The 16,614-nt window shown below is 36.0% G+C and overlaps 1 protein-coding gene across 1 annotated transcript in view; it reads left to right on the top strand.

Moving 5' to 3' along the window:
- The first annotated feature begins 239 nt into the window (after positions 1 to 239).
- The window catches only part of LOC134678951 (protein AF-10), a 42,781-nt gene continuing 26,406 nt past the window's right edge, over positions 240 to 16,614 (top strand). The window contains exons 1-13 of the mRNA XM_063537707.1: positions 240 to 474; positions 3,600 to 3,736; positions 9,002 to 9,081; positions 9,165 to 9,329; positions 9,428 to 9,503; positions 9,684 to 9,805; positions 10,549 to 10,698; positions 12,338 to 12,419; positions 13,203 to 13,331; positions 13,608 to 13,758; positions 14,247 to 14,418; positions 14,766 to 14,861; positions 15,272 to 15,387. Of these exons, the coding sequence (XP_063393777.1) occupies positions 3,628 to 3,736; positions 9,002 to 9,081; positions 9,165 to 9,329; positions 9,428 to 9,503; positions 9,684 to 9,805; positions 10,549 to 10,698; positions 12,338 to 12,419; positions 13,203 to 13,331; positions 13,608 to 13,758; positions 14,247 to 14,418; positions 14,766 to 14,861; positions 15,272 to 15,387 (1,448 nt within the window). The 5' untranslated portion in view covers positions 240 to 474; positions 3,600 to 3,627. The remainder of the gene's footprint in view (positions 475 to 3,599; positions 3,737 to 9,001; positions 9,082 to 9,164; positions 9,330 to 9,427; positions 9,504 to 9,683; positions 9,806 to 10,548; positions 10,699 to 12,337; positions 12,420 to 13,202; positions 13,332 to 13,607; positions 13,759 to 14,246; positions 14,419 to 14,765; positions 14,862 to 15,271; positions 15,388 to 16,614) is intronic.

Raw genomic sequence — 16,614 nt, 5'->3', positions numbered from 1 at the left:
AAATTTATTTATTTAACTTGCCGTGTTAGTTTGTATGTTAGGAAAACATCGTGAAGAAACCGGACAAATCCCAATAAAGCCTACTTTCTCCTTTCTATGAGAGAGTCAGATGGCAGTCGCTTACGTAGAAACTAATGCCTATGCCAATTCTTGGGATTATTTGCTAAGTGGACCCCAGGCTCACATGAACCATAGCAAAAATCCGGGACAACGCGAGGAAGATGATTATGAATCTACTTAAACACGACATTTGATGGTTATCTGTGGTTTGCATCCAAAACAAAATGCACTTTTTTACCTATGCTACTTCGCTTTGCTTGTATTAAATGGCTGCGAGTGTACAGAATCTAATCTTAATTACTGCTTAAAAGTAATAAATGTAATCACTTATTATTCAGCGTCCAGAAAACATTATTGTATGTGTTTCGATTGTGTGTCATTATGACTTCATTTTATCATTATTGCTAGGAGCAGGTGAGGTGAATTCGCTTGTCAATAATCAAACAAAAGTAAAGATGAATGAATGAGTTATTACCGGGATATTGATATTCTGCGACCATGAAAGGATAAATAATCTTGTGGTAAATATGCAACTATCAGATGGGAGCTGTATATCATATCATTAGTGTTCATAACATAGGTCTCCATCTGACTTCAAATTGTATTAGCTCGACGTAGTGATTTTTCTGGTTGGTTATAGAGCTCTTTGGAATGTGACTTGAATATCATATAATGCTAATATGTCAAATCAACCGTTTATTTATCGACACAAGGTTTCCTATTCCTAACCTATTAGGTATTAAATTATATCAGGATATTGTAATCATCTTCAACTTGTCTAATTCCTCTAAAAGTAAATTTTATAGGAATATCATCTCCTTGTATAATATGAAAACCCCAAAAAACATGCATAAATAAACAAAAAAAGTACAGAATCATCAATTTAGCAGAACTTGTGCTCTCAGTACTAGGTAAGTATGGTTAATAATAATACTTATTAATAAATGCTTAGATACCTATCATCAAATGTTTCAAACACTTTAATTTCTATCCTTGCTGGTAGTTTGTATCAAGACAATCATCTCCTTAGAATTATACTAAATAGTAAGACTGTGTCTTACTTAAGTACTCATTACGGCTGAAGTACTCATTATATCGCCAAGATATGTTTTAAAAACTGTTACTAGACAGGGTCACTACCAAACCAACTAGGATATCCAGACGAGTTTAATGCAATTTGAGGCAACTGCTGTATCTCATGCCATTGTTTTTTCATTCATAAACAGAAGTCATCCGGAATAATTCATGGTTCTGATCTTGTAATACCTACCTACTTTACAATATTTGTTTAAAAATTAGTATTGCATCTATTTCTTTAGGAATAAACAGACCAACGCATATCTAGATATTTGCACAAATATGGTGAAGTGTGTAGGTATGTTTTATGTGTATAATTCGTACTATGACTATTGTCTAGTCATTTTGGGAATTTGATTAGATTAAGTAATCAATCACCTTGACTCTGACTTGTTCACACAATGCATTTGGATTCTATAACCTGATATTTAAAACCATGTCTATCTGCATGTTCAATGTTACTCTTCCTAAGTTCCTAGTCTTGAAAATATAAAATGCATTAACACATTCACTGTCAATGATTCTGCTGATGTATTTCATAGTTGAAAATTTGTGAAACAAATTAAACTTTGTATGTTTAAACATTGGCAGTGGAAGTGTTAACTAATATATGTACTTCGCCCCATAAGTTTCATGTAGGGTGTATTTGGGTAATTTGGTATGTCAAATAATTCCAATACACATGTGAAAATTGCATTATAACAAGTCTCCTTTCGAAATGTATTACCTGAATACACCATATGTCTAATACAGGTCTACTAAATAAATTATTCACCCTTTGACCACCAAGTCCTGAATAATGGTTTCCAGGTGCCATGCATAATCCTCAAAGTTTTATGTGCATTATTGTGCATTCTTGTTGGTGAAAGGGTAAATAAGATTGGGTGGGATGAAAGTGATTGCCATCTCATAAAGGAGCATTCCATGAAATTGTCTACCGTTGTCCCGTACAAACGCGAAGTTTCTGAAGATTTGCAGGTATAAGAGTTTCCTTTTCTATGACAAATGGTCAAAAATATGCACAGAAAAGTAATCGCCTGCTTTAAATGCCGAGAAAAAAATCGCAACAGAGGAAATAAAATGCGTTTGTACGGGACAGCCTGTGGAATGCTCCTTAAGTGGAATCTTACTATGGACCAATACAATTTTTTATGATAATTATGTAAAAGTTCCATCATTGAATACGAAAGTGGCTTTATTATTACAATAATAGGTATATAAAATAATTGAATTATCAATCAATACATGGATGTTGAATGATAGATATAATGAGTCTCATCATCAAATAACCTAAGTGCAGATATTCTTGAAAAATCTTATTGTTTGACTTAATTATACAAATATCCTGTTGGGTCACAAATGTTTTAAAAAGGGATGACTTTCCTACAGACAATATAGTAGTGAATGATTTGGGTACATTTAGATAAGACTCATACAAATCATAAAGTTTAAAAAAAGTAAAATATTTGTATATGCTTACAATAGTTACAATGTTGCAGCAAGCAAAATAGGCTTGAATGATCATTTTTTATGTCCACTGGCAAGATGCTTAATGCTAATTCATACTAAAAGAGTTGTGACCTGTTTACTCCTTCAGGATATATAGTCATAAGTTCCTCCTCCGAAAAAAAATAGTTATTTATTTTACAAGGGGGCAAAGTTGTTGTTTAACCGCTCATGCTAAAATTGATACCCGAGCAAGCAAAAGATTCCAGAATTCAAAATATGGAATCTTGAGTGTTGCGAGGGTTTCAAAGCACGAGAGTTAAACAAAATTGGCCCCCGAGTGAAACACAAAATTTTTCACCTCACCAACTCGAAGCAAATATTAAATGTAAAATATGGGGTCCCTTTGTTTCCCATAAAGTTTTAAGTCATAATGTATTGTTTGTCATATTATCGTTAGTCATAAAACTGAAACCGTTAACTTTTCAGGATTTTCCTAAGGTTATTCTATAGATTCGTTAGGTTAGGTTAGGTTTGTTTTATGTCAATCCTGAAAAGTTACACGTTTCTGAGAAAAATCAATTATGACTAACGAAAATTCGGACAAACAATACATTATGACTTAAAACTATTTGGGAAACAATAGAGACCCGTAAAATATCAAACAAAATCATATCCAAATGAATGTAATTAAATATTTATCATCCAAAATCATCATTTAATAGTTAATTCTACCAGCAAACATAAGAAAACAACTCAAAATTTGCATTTGATTACTTTGCCTCACATGTGAATAAAATGCAACTTTGCTATCAGTTTTTGAAGTGCAAAGTAAGGCTGGGCACATTCCGGGCTGGTGTGGTGAAAAAAATTTTTATTTTAAATGGCAGGTATGTCATTAACAAATCATTTGTGATTTTTTAGCTCATCTCAACATGCATTTCCTATCTTATTAAGACACTTGTGGAGTATGTTAAATAATAAAGTGCAGTTTACCATCAGTTTTGAACTTGCAGATTTTGAAATAATAATGCGGAGTTCAATATGAAGGAGATGGTAGGAGGATGCTGTGTGTGCTCGGACGAGCGTGGTTGGCCGGACAACCCGCTGGTCTACTGCGACGGGAACGGATGCACAGTTGCAGTTCATCAAGGTACAGAAAACTAACTCAATATTAGCATATATATATGTATATTACCTATATACAGTTTCTTACACTGGAATAAAGTCATTCCTTGGTTGCATGCCATAAATATGAACAAACTTAAAGCTAAATACTGTTAGATTTTTCTAAACAAACTATGTGATGGGGATAGACATACCATACAGACAGACAGACATACAATTTTTTTCTTCATAGAGATTGTTTTAGGTACTTTGTCAATGAGATTTGGATTAACTAAAATATCTAACATTATATTTATATTGTTAGCCCTTATTATTTCATATGTAGCTACCACAGACCAGCAAAGCTATGTATGAGATATGAGCGCTTGGACTAATTCATTGCATCGCAATAGCAACAGGTCGCCAATGTCAGTAAGGATGTCGTGGGCTAAACATTCAAAATAGATTAAAAATTCCTTCCTGCACCATAATTTGGTGCAGTAAATAATGCAAGGACCTAGAAGCAAAACATAAAATAGCGTATTATATCACCAGGAGCAAATGAAATTAAATACTTAAAGAATTTCAAAATATGCAGTACAATGAGAATGTTGAAGTGTTGTGACTCTTTGGCACGGCGTCATATCGATATTTAGGGTCGGTTGCACCAAACTGTTCGTATCGTTAAAGAGTTCGCAAAATTTTTATGTATGGAAAGTATATACATTATGTAGTAAAGCGCCGGGGCGCGCCGGCTGACGTTGATCAGTCTGTCAAATGTGGTTGGTGAAACTGGCCCTTAGAGTATGGTTCAATGACGAGCTCTATGAAGTACATACTATGAACCAACTTACCAAAAGATAACTTAGCTCAATAATTGTCATCCTATCGTATCTCTGTCTTTGATATTTACCTTATACCTTTAAACAATTGTTGTATATATGTATCTTTATTTATTTATATATGTATATTTCGGGGATCTCGGAAACGGCTCTAACGATTTTGATGAAATTTGCTATACGCGGGTTTTCAGGGGGGGGGGGTCGATCTTTTTATATTTTTATATGTTATCCAAGCAAAGCTTGGTTTCCCAGATATTGTGTTTTAATCTAAAATGTACCCAGTTTAAACCAGCGAACTAACTATGAATATTGTATGCGTAACCTTTTAGCATACCTAAGTTTTTACTATGTAAGTAGGTTTTTACTAAAAGAAGTAAAATACCAAAAATGAATTTAATCTAAAAACACCGGACCCTTGTTACCTTTTGTGACATTAGGTACAGAAATAACGCCATAAATGAAAATCAATGAAATTATAATGATTACCTGCATTCGTTTAGCAAAATATCAATAAAAAGTATCGACCTACAACCCAACTCTTCTTGCACAGAGCTCTTTTAACAGTTAGGCATAACAATTAATCGACCAATGTGCTTATCCGTCGCTTTTTTTTATATACACCGTGTCCATTAAATCAAAATAAATGACAAACAAATATAAATGATATTCTCATGCACAATATTAATGAGGTCTCCACCTTCAACCTTCATCACCAGCTTCAAACGTTTTTCGAATCCGTCACTTGCGGGGCACGCACTGGCTCCATCGGCGTTTCGTCCTAACTTCTGATTTAAATCAAAATCAAAATCAAAATTTATTTATTTGTAAACATAGGTTAAATAAAGATCTTATACAATAATTTATGTTTCACTATGTTTTACCATTTGGCATACAAATATAAAATCAGAAGAGATGGAGCATGCACTAATTATAATATAATGTCAAGCGAAAATAATATGTAAAATGTCAAGCAAAATAAGAGTGTACTTAAAACTAAATTAAAATTAAAATGTGTCCAGTAAATATTCCATTATCGAATAGTATGCTTTTTGTACCAAAAATCCATACAGGCATTTCTTAAATTCAATTAAATTATCTATTGTAATAATATGTCTTGGCAACTTATTGTATATTTTAGGTGCCATCCCAAAAATACTTTTAGCAAGCAAAGCAGAGTTCACGGATTGGATGTAAATTTTGTCGCATCTGCGAGCACTTTTAAACATTGAAAATTGATGTATGTTGTTCTTGACATAAACCGCAGTTTCAAAAATGTATAGACATGGCAGAGTTAGTATATTGAACCTAATGAAGTGTGGTTTACAGGTTTCAAGTAACGGTAATCTACAAACAGATCTTAAACATTTTAAATGATCAAATTCCTTGGTTCTGTAGTTATTATGGTTTGAAAGAATGTACAACCGTACAAAAAATGGGCTGTGACAGACGGACAGACAGACATACAGACAGACAGACAGACGCACAAGTGATCCTATAAGGGTTCCGTTTTTTCCTTTTAAGGTACGGAACCCTAAAAATCAAGTAAAATTAAATCTGGAAAACTTGGTGGCCATTCATTGTTTGACAAGAAACCCGTTAATTTCGCCTGACATCAAGCTTGAACTGAGTTTGCCGCGTGAGATGGAGCTCCGTCTGGTTGGCAACATTTTATATTTGGAACAACATTTTTTTCCCAGGCTTCTGTTTTATTACTCCTGTATCGATAAATGCCAAAGGAAGTTTACTCCGCTAACAAACTGCTCCCCAAAGCACCACTAGATGGTGCACTTTGGAATCTTGGCTCATTCTTCTGATTCCTATCCGGAATGTCTTGTGTGATTGCTGCCCACAAGCAATCATTTTGTGAGCTGCACTAATAAGAAGAGTTTTTCGTCTGTAAAAACGAATTCACCCCGCGTGCCATGAAAGTAGGTATAGTGTTTGATCGATCTAGTTTTTTTTATCGCTTGGGAAATACCGTGTAGTTGTCTTTTCTTGTAAGTTTGACATCCGAGGTCTGCTCGCGTCGTGTTGTGTACTTAACTGTAAAAATTGATTTGGAAAAATTGATTCGTCTCTTGAAACCTTTACGTCTGAGCTCATTTTCAGATTGAACGGTGCTTTTTTCGGGCGGACAAGCTCTCTCGATTTTCACGCCCTATCCATTTTATTGCTGAACGCTAGCGACAAGTCTCTTTTGGTCTTCTAATGAGAATGTCACCATGTACCTTCTAATTGAAGTATAATAAATTAGGATGTGCTTAATTCCAAAAGGTTCGATAGCCCTTAAGTAGTTTTAAGATTAGATTATAGTCTGACATAAAAGAGTAGAAATTAAAAAGTGGCAATAGGGTATTTGATCTTCTTCTTTCTCGCGTTTTCTCGGCATTTTGCCCACGGCTCATGGAAGCCTGGGGTCCGCGACAACTAATTCCATGATTTGACGTACCTGGTACATAGTTACTAATTTTTACGAAAGTGACTGCCGTCTGATCTTCCAACCCAGAAGGGTAAATACCCTCAAAATCAAATAAGTGTATTAAAAAAAAAATATTTTACTCAATGCATGAAATAAAAAGCACCAGAAGATAAATAGAGAAACGTAGACAGCAGTTATTTTAAGACACAGTTTAGATTTTAAAACCCTTATATAACTAAAGAGTAGGCAATTTGATCGTGACGTCACATGCTAGTGTTTCATATAAATTCCATAGTAGGAATAGTACATTACTACAGAGGCCGGGACAAAAGGGGTTGCCGGCCGAAGACATATAGACGGCCGAGCGAAGCGAGGCCGGATAGGTCTGAGCGCGGGCAACCCCATTTCCCGCTGAGGTATGTATAGTGCTTTTCTCAAACATGCAATGAAATAAATAAAATAAAAAATCCACGAAACCCAAGTTTTATTTATAGAAAAAACTAAAAGTAAACTACACCCAAAATATAACTAAACACGTACCTATATCTTTATCACGCGTATGTTTTACACGAGTCGTGTATTTTTACTACCCGTATATTTTCATGTATCTTTGATTTTTTCGCCTTGTATCCGTCTGACTGTCGTTTTCGTCACATAAGTTTACATAGTCTTTTATGTTGATATCATGTTTCACATACATCGTTGCTTTATGCATGGAGAAAATAAGTATAATTTCCACAGTGTTCACGATTTTGTAGTTACTTTCATTTCTTTAACATATGCCACAAAACTGTTTCTAATAAACTGTAAGCCATTTTTCTTAGATTCTAAAATAATAAAATTGCCATATGCAACCATATAGATACTTCGTCTTTGACTTGGCGGCAGAGGCAGCAAGTTATTTAAAATCAATTCTGGTTACGCTGCCAATTCCAACTCCTACGATTACAATTAAAATTAATTTCATTATTTTGTCGGGACTCATATTAAAGTAAAAAAATCAACAACGCACCATAAATCCAATAAAACAGAAATACAGAATGAAAATTTTTCAACTTTGCCTCCATAACAATTTAAAAAAATAACTACGCGTGTTTGAGTAGACCTTTTTACCGCTAACGTTTAGATGAAATATTTTAAATGTATTTATTTGTGTAGTTAAATTTATAATTTAAAATTACAGAATTTGGTTAATAATGTATTATTTATTAAGTTCATGTTGATTTTATACAAATAAAACTGCAAATTGTAGCAAACATTGTTTTTTGTTTTTTTTTTTATAGGCGTAGTGGCAGAGTGTCATTACGAACCATAAAGCAAATACTGCCTCTAGTTTTTTTTAATGGCTGAATGCCACGATGCTGTGTCACAAATATCTGTGAAATGGAAATTAAAAAAGAGGACTTTGCCGGCCTAGGCCTGCAAGATTTGTATGAAATTCCATTAAATACCTCTTGTCCTAGCCGAACCTGAAACGTCATACTTCGCAGCCTATTATAAGGAACATAACATCAATATTTCATTGCATGTTTGAGAAAAATGTTTTGACAGTTCGGAAAAAGAAACTGATTTGACTAGTAGACAAATTCCCTATACTGTAGCGTCGTCCCGTTTTCTTAGATTAATTTGAAACGGACGACACTACAGTATTGCCACTTTTTTAATTTCTACTCTTTTTTGTCAGACTAGTAGGCGCTAACCGGCCGGCCGGTTTCGAGAAAATATACACTTCATATTTATGTAACAATTTTTTTAGTGTGTTCGAATTATTTGGGCACGGTGTAAAATGTCGTTCAGGGTTAGTCTAGCTAAACCCTCATTGATCTGTGGTGGCTACAATGAATGTGTATATGCATATAAAAACTTAATTTTAAGTTCTTAAGTAATTATGATACGTATTATTGCATATGCAATTAACAATAAGGCTCACTTTTTTTATATAACATTTAAACTAAATAATATACATTGTTTCTCGATACTCTATAGTTTGACATAAAAGGTATGTTAGGTTCCTTTGTAAAATATACATGTGAAAAGTTTTATTTTCTAGCCTGCTACGGTATAGTGACAGTGCCAACTGGCCCATGGTACTGTAGAAAATGCGAGAGTCCAGAAACCAAAGGGAAAGTGGTAAATAACAAACAGCTAGTAATTAATAAGTGATAAGAATAGTGTGATATGATAACAGTAATGATACCTTTGTGTGATTTTAGCGATGCGAGCTGTGTCCTTCTAAATCTGGTGCTCTCAAACGAGCCGATACTGGAGGCTGGGCTCATGTTGTCTGTGCACTTTACATACCCGAGGTCCGATTCGGCAATGTCACGTCTATGGAGCCAATTGTTTTAAGACTGATTCCGCCCGAGAGATACAATAAGGTAGTTATAATTGGACTGGCTTTGTTGTGCCTTGCACCTATGTCATGCCTAGTCTTGGTTTTTATGTACTGTACTCTTGTCCATTTTTATAATTTCAGAATTGCTATATTTGTCAAGAATCTGGAAAAACTCATAGAGCTACTGCTGGCGCGTGTATGCAGTGTAACAAATCTGGTAAGCAGACTTTACTCTTGTGGCAGTCATTTGACACGTTAATAAGACCTAAATTATACAGTTCTACATCTTAATGTAAAAAGTCAGACTGTATAAAATTGTCTTCAGAATGAAAGGGAACAAATAGTAATCTATTTAATGCTGAAGACACTAAATTTCAAAACAAGGTGTATTTGGTAGGGTGCAAACAGCAGTTCCACGTGACTTGCGCTCAGAGCCTGGGTCTGCTCTGCGAGGAGGCCGGCAACTACCTGGACAACGTCAAATATTGTGGCTACTGCCAACACCATTACAGTAAACTGGTAAGTATTCAGTAACCGTGTTATTGCTATGTACAGTCAGCAGCATCACATATGAAATTCAAAATTATAATTACCTATTTCTGCTGCTGGCTATACTTTCCCGAACTTGGCCTTTATTTGCTGATATATGATGCTGGCAATTCATATTGCCTTATTTTCCTAAATATTCGTATTGAATCTCATCTTCCATATGAAAGCAAAAAAAAGAACAGAACTGCCAGGATCTGTTTGCGCAAATAAGGCGAAATGAATAACTAAAAGAAAGGAGTTGAATAAAAAAAATATTTCTGATTCAACGTTTTCATTACTTGAATGTAAAATGGAAATAATATGTATATTAAAAGAAATTGAAGACTCACATGTAGACACATAGTGTAAATCACATAACCGGCCACCGCACAGTTCGTTTCCTAATTATGATGTCACCATCATCGCAAAAGCTACAAGTTTGTACTAATACAACGGGAAACCAGATTATAAACGAAAAACTAGACCGCCTAACCAAACTCAACTAACCAATACCTACGCTCTTCATATCAATTTTAAGCGACTACATATTTATCCTGTTTACGATGCTTGGACACGCACTCCATTATTCCCACTAGTAGTACCGTATTAGTAGCAAGTAGCGTAAAACCTGGTGTTGAGGTACGATCCGATTACTATACATACTTATCTCCGCGCGCGAGTTAGGCCACATTTTCATTCGGGCTAAGTTAGAACCGAAATGGTTGACTGTGCAGAAAAAGGGCGGAAACGTGAAGACCATCCCTCCGTACAAGCCAGTGTCGCATGACAGCCCGTCCAGTGACTCCAGCTGTGAGAAGGAGGGCGACGCCTCGCCCATGGCTAGCGGGAGCGGGACCCCTACACATGCTGCTAAGCCCAAGGGGGTATGTGTATAATATATAGCCTTCATAATCATTCATACATCTCAACAAAATTTATTTAGCCACCTTGGTTCCGTTACTCAGCAATTAAAATTATAATTATTTTTTTCTGCGAATAGGGTTCATGATATCCTGGCGATTATGGTTACTTAAACGCCCGTATACGATGTTGTGTCGATTTCGCTCAACTTTTACGAGTAGGTATAGGTACTACCTCAACTATATCAATTACATAGAAGATAATGTAAATGCCGATGGAATGAATTAACTTTCATCGAAATACGTCTTAAATCAAATAGAAAGTGACAAGTCCTTCAGGTCCCCCGTGGCGCAAGCCGGATCAGTAGTGTAACTAGTAAAAAATTAAACACACACGTATCTTATTTACTGCATTTTTCCATAGGTTTAGTTTTTCACGTACTCGAGGCACAAGAAACGCTATTGGTCGAAAAGCTATAAAATTTCACATTATTCAGTTTATGTTGATTGTCCTATCATTGGAACATCCAGAAATATATTTTTTTCATTTTTTTGGTTTCTTCATATAACTATTATAAATATTACCCTTTTTATTGCCAAGTATTCGATTCAGAGTATGGCCACTTAGGTGGCCGACTCTCAAACGCGCACGGTCCTTGTTAGTCTCGCTTAACCTGCGTGAAATATTATGATGGATGAGCAAGTGTGATGAAACCATATAATCATACCAAACAATAACAACCTTAGGTAAATATATGAAACAACCAAATGACAAAAAACTCCCTAGGGAATGAAATGGGTTTATTAGTCTCTAAACCTGAATGAAATACCAGCCTTAATACAAATGACAAAACTAACTTAAAATGGCAAACTGTGCGTATGTATTTATAATAATAGGACATTTCTCATAAAGTTGGAGCATTTTAATGATTTTGGCGTCCTCTAAGATTTATTATATTTTTACTCAATATCACGAGCACTTTCGGTTCTAATGGAAAATAGATGTTTGAAGTCTGTTATTCTGTTTTGTTACTAATTCATTTTACATGAAGTCACGTCACCGTAACGGACTGCACGAAAGTTAATTCGTAGGAGCTCATGATTCTGAGTAAAACTCACAACATTAAATTAGCATTAGGTCATTGCGAACGACAAAATGGACAACAGTTTTGGAAATTACTTATAGGTACATTAGTGATTTCCGATTTCAAATCGTATATGGACTCTTAAGTAAGTTTTCTAATACCGTTAGATTGGATATATAAGTATTTGTATATCTTATCCCAGTTTCTTAATGCATAGTAGGTGACCGTGCAGCCCTGCACGGGGTCGGGTTACGTTACTCGACACGGGATATATATACATGTATATAAAAGCACTTGGTTTGATTTGCTAAGGCAAGCTTTTCGTGGTAATCTTCTTTCTTTAGAGCACATTGGTTTTCACCGTATAGTCTACAACACCTCCTTGCTTTGGTCGTTGGTAAACAAGTTTAATTTCTTCCAAATCTAAATTTTAATAGCGTTGTGTTAATTGCGATGATAATGATATTATTCAAATGAAAATTCCAGTAACCTTATGCAGTTTACAATACCTACATAAGTTATTTATTTTTTTCCCCTGTGGTGTGACCTACAGTAATGCTGTCGCTTATTTTTTCTAGCCTGGTCGAAAATCAGGTGGTGTCTCGGGAAAGAACACTCCTAATTCATCGAAGACTCCTACAAACACTCCACAGCCTACAGGTAAGTCTTTAGATTTATCTTTAAGATCTACTATCAAAGCCGATGCGTGCATATATGTAGAAGAAGAAGAAGAAGAAGAATATAACATAATAGTAGATTGTTAACCAAGGATGAAAGGCAGTGTCATTTCTGTCGCGGTTAATCCGAGTATTTAAACTTACATTTATATAACTTTCCATTAAGAAATTAGGTAAAGTATGGTTATTTATGGAATGGGGAGTTAAATATAAAAATGGAAACAGTCCAACAAATCCATTAAAAACCAAACTAGCTGAAAATTTTTGAGCATTAGACTTTTCATTCGTCTTAGTTGTACTATAAATTCCTCTACTTGACGCTAGATGTCGACTACGAAATAACTCGCGTTTTGGTAAGAACACTGATGTATGGAGTTACCACTTATATTTCTCTATGGTTGTTATCACTCTGTAAAAGAAAAGTTTTGAAACTACTGTGCAAAACCGTTAGTCTACCAATCGAATTTAATTGTGAGACATACTAACATTGAATAATTTTACGGTTTAGACTCACTTGTTTTAAGTCACTTGCGCAACAAGTTTCGGGGAGCCTAGAGGTCTCCTTTCTCAAGCACCAACAGCGCGAGCAGCGATCACGACGGCCGTGTCTCGCGTACTGCAGAACCGTGCGAGTGACTTAAAACAACTAAGTCTAAACCGTAAAATTGTTCAAAGTTAGTCACCATAAAAACTTGCACTACCTACTGACGTTAGTTTTAACAGACGGTTGTTTGTTATAAAAGCTAATTAAACGTGTATGTGGCAGACAAGAAGAAGCCATCGCCGTCGCGCCGCGGGTCTTCGGCGACGGAAGGCGGGTCGGGCAGCAAGGCCAGCACGCCGGCGCCGTCACCGCAGCATCCGGCCTCCGACGCTCCCCAACCCCTTAACAAACGTAACTATTGCTCCCTTACACTTAACTGAATGATGCGGTTAACCCTTTACCAGGCTGACATTTCAAAAATGACAATCGAATGTCAGTCTTACTCATCGAACATAGAACACATGTTTGAAGTGCCGTATATGGGATATATATATCCTTCAGCCTAGTAAAGAAACAGATACAAGGACATAGTGTGACAACTATAGGGTGCACTGGCCTCTTGCTCCACAGTCCTCAGGGGCTCCAATATGACTGAGACTTTAATTTGCATATTTTACGATTTTGTAGCACCTGGTGGGTCTACTCCCGGCAGCACCCCTAAAGCGAGTCTGCCGGCAACCTCCCCCAGTTCCAAGTCTACGGAAGCAGTCGGGGTGATCAGCTCGGTGGCGTCTGCTACCTCGGTCCCTTTGCCAGCTATAACAGCAACTCCTCCCAGGTATTTTTTTTTTTCAAACATGGCTATGGCTAACAAGACATGATCCCCTGGTATCATCCGATGTGTCAGGGAATTTGGGCCTCTGAAACGTATTCCATCAGTATACATACAACGTAAGCATGTCTACACTCCTGCTACGATCAAACCCAGGTCTTTCTATTTAAGGCGAAGATATGATATGAAGGAAATGGTTCTCAGTTATAGGTATCCAATCTATAATCGTTGATACTTTACATATAATGCTGGGTGGTATTATTTCATTGATAGCAATCAAGTCACAATTTATCATGTACCACATGTCTTTCCTGGATAAAATGATGGAAAGTGGTGCGTACTGCACGAATATGCCGTTCAATTCGAGAATAAATCTTTTGTTCTGTTTCCGCTCTATATGCAGATTTTTGTCAATGAACCTCTGTACATCTCGAGGCTCATGTGGGTTGATGGTGCCTTCGCAAAGTTTGTAGTGTGCCTTTCGTTCTCCTTAGTTTGTCGGCGAGCACGCCCCCAGGGCAAGCGCCCTTGAAGCCCCTATACCAGGAGTCCGTGATCACGAATACGGACACCGCGGACACGAAGCAGACCAAGAAGCGCAAGGCGGTGACCGCGGCCGGCACGCCCACGCCGCTCGACTACGCGCCCACGCCGCCTCCCACGGGGGTGACTACACGCTTATTCCACACACACCGAAGCTTCTGCCGTTCATTGCTGACGCTACATAAACCAACCGCTAGATTGCTGATGCTTATAACAATATTGACACGACCTGGGGCCCATTTCACGAATGCTTGTAACTTGTCACACAATCAGAATCCCCTTTCAAATAATAGGAGTTGAAAAGAGACTTTCAACAGAATTAAAAGTTACAATATTCCGTGAATTGCGCCGTAATTCATATTATGTTATGCACGTATGAATATACCACTATCTGCTCCCATGACTGCTACACTTTCCTTTTTTTCTATAAAGATGTAATTTTATAATCCGAACACATTCTGTATGAACAGGTATCGGACATGAACTCACAAAGTTGCAGTAGTATGTGGGAAGGGCAGCTATCTAACGACGTGCAAATGGACAACGCAGAGAAAATCATCAAGAAGGTATGAACAATATGATGCATGTGCAATTTACTTGTACAGTAGTTATACCCAAAATGTAATAGTTGTGGTATCAATCTGTCATGTGAATCCTTCCCCACACTAGCCTTAAGCTTTTTACTTAAAAATATCAACAATATGTGGTAGTTCAGCGGTTGAAAAGAGACTTCTAGAAACATTAAAATGGCGAAGGGATATAGGTGTGCAGACAATATATTCTACATGTGAGATTTTAGCTGCTATGATTCCAGGGCTTTTCCGCTATAGCCGGCGATAGATTAAATGAAAGTGCAATGTCGGTCGTATAGGACTAGTGAATAAAACTTTAAATTTGGTTCGGAGATAGCTAATTTGAATGTTTGAAAAGCTATACTTAGCTATAATTTCGACTGATAGAAAGGAATTTTTCGTAGGCTAAGACGGAAGGAGCGGAGAACTTGGGCGTGTCCCACTTTTCGAGCGTGAGCGCCGCGCCGCCGCCGCCACCGCCGCCGCCCGCACACAGTCCCGCAGCGCAGCCTAGCCCCAGGTACTTACACCGTATTTTAACTAATACCATAATTTAGAATAAATCAATAGGTCCTTGTTGAATTCGCTTGGTAACGTATGAACAATGCTGATGATAGATTTAGACAGTAGTTTTATATTTACCTATGCGCATTTCTGTGGTACACACCAATCAATGACAACTTATACAAGTTTTAATGCAAATCAGTGCCCTATCCCACAAAACTTTACAAGTGTACAATTCGACAAAATTGTTAAATTGTAAACAAAAAAATGTACCACAATAATTACAAATATGTATTCATTACAAGTCTGCAGTATACAAATATGTAATTTTTGCTAAAGCGTATCACAAAGAATAAAGGTATGTCACGACAGCTACATAATTGTAGAATTATTGATTTGTAAATATACGAGCGAAAAATTGTAATGTTACAACTACAAATATGTAATAATTTATTTTGCTTCTTTAATGTTGAAGGTAGTTTCACTTTATACGCAATACGCAAGAATTACATCAATTATATTTATATAGTGATCTTGATCTATCTACGAGCATTTACATACTAACTGACATTACAATGGATTTGCAAGCTAAACTGACCATTATATTATAAACCTCATAAATGAAAACAAAAACTTTAGTAAATTTAGTGATAAATTGACGCACACTATGTAAAACAAATGGAAGGAAAAAGCGCAAAATTTAAATGATTTAGGAATAATGGAGAAAGATTGGAAATACTTAAGGGACACTATGTGGCAAAATTGGAAAACGCGTACGGAGATAAGCTCAATTTGAGTATATGCATTTTTTTGCCCAGTATATATGAGTATGTCGTAAATTAAATTAAAGCTAAGTAAAATTGGGATTATATATGTATGTAGGTATATATGAAATTCATGACACCTAGAATCACTATCACTGCTACTTGAACTAAATATTTCGTTGTATAATTGTTGTTGTGGAATCGCTAAAAATGATAAAATACTACTGCAATTACTAGTATTCGTATAGTAGCAATTGTAGCAAGAGGGTGCGACACACGTTTAGAGAATTGTTAAATTGTAGGTACAATTCTACATATATGTATAATTATTACTACAATTTAATGTAGCACAAAACAATTGTCAGCTACAAATTAGTACATTTTCCGGAAAAGATATGTAGCGTATGTAAAGTTTTGTGATACAACAAATTGTAGACTTGTGATACAACTTACATATTTGTAAGAATTTTCCACTACAA

This window comes from Cydia fagiglandana, chromosome Z, assembly GCF_963556715.1.
Source record: "Cydia fagiglandana chromosome Z, ilCydFagi1.1, whole genome shotgun sequence".
Lineage (NCBI taxonomy): Eukaryota > Metazoa > Arthropoda > Insecta > Lepidoptera > Tortricidae > Cydia > Cydia fagiglandana.
The sequence above is the reverse complement of the archived record's forward strand: the minus strand, read 5'-3'. Positions and strand labels throughout refer to the sequence as shown.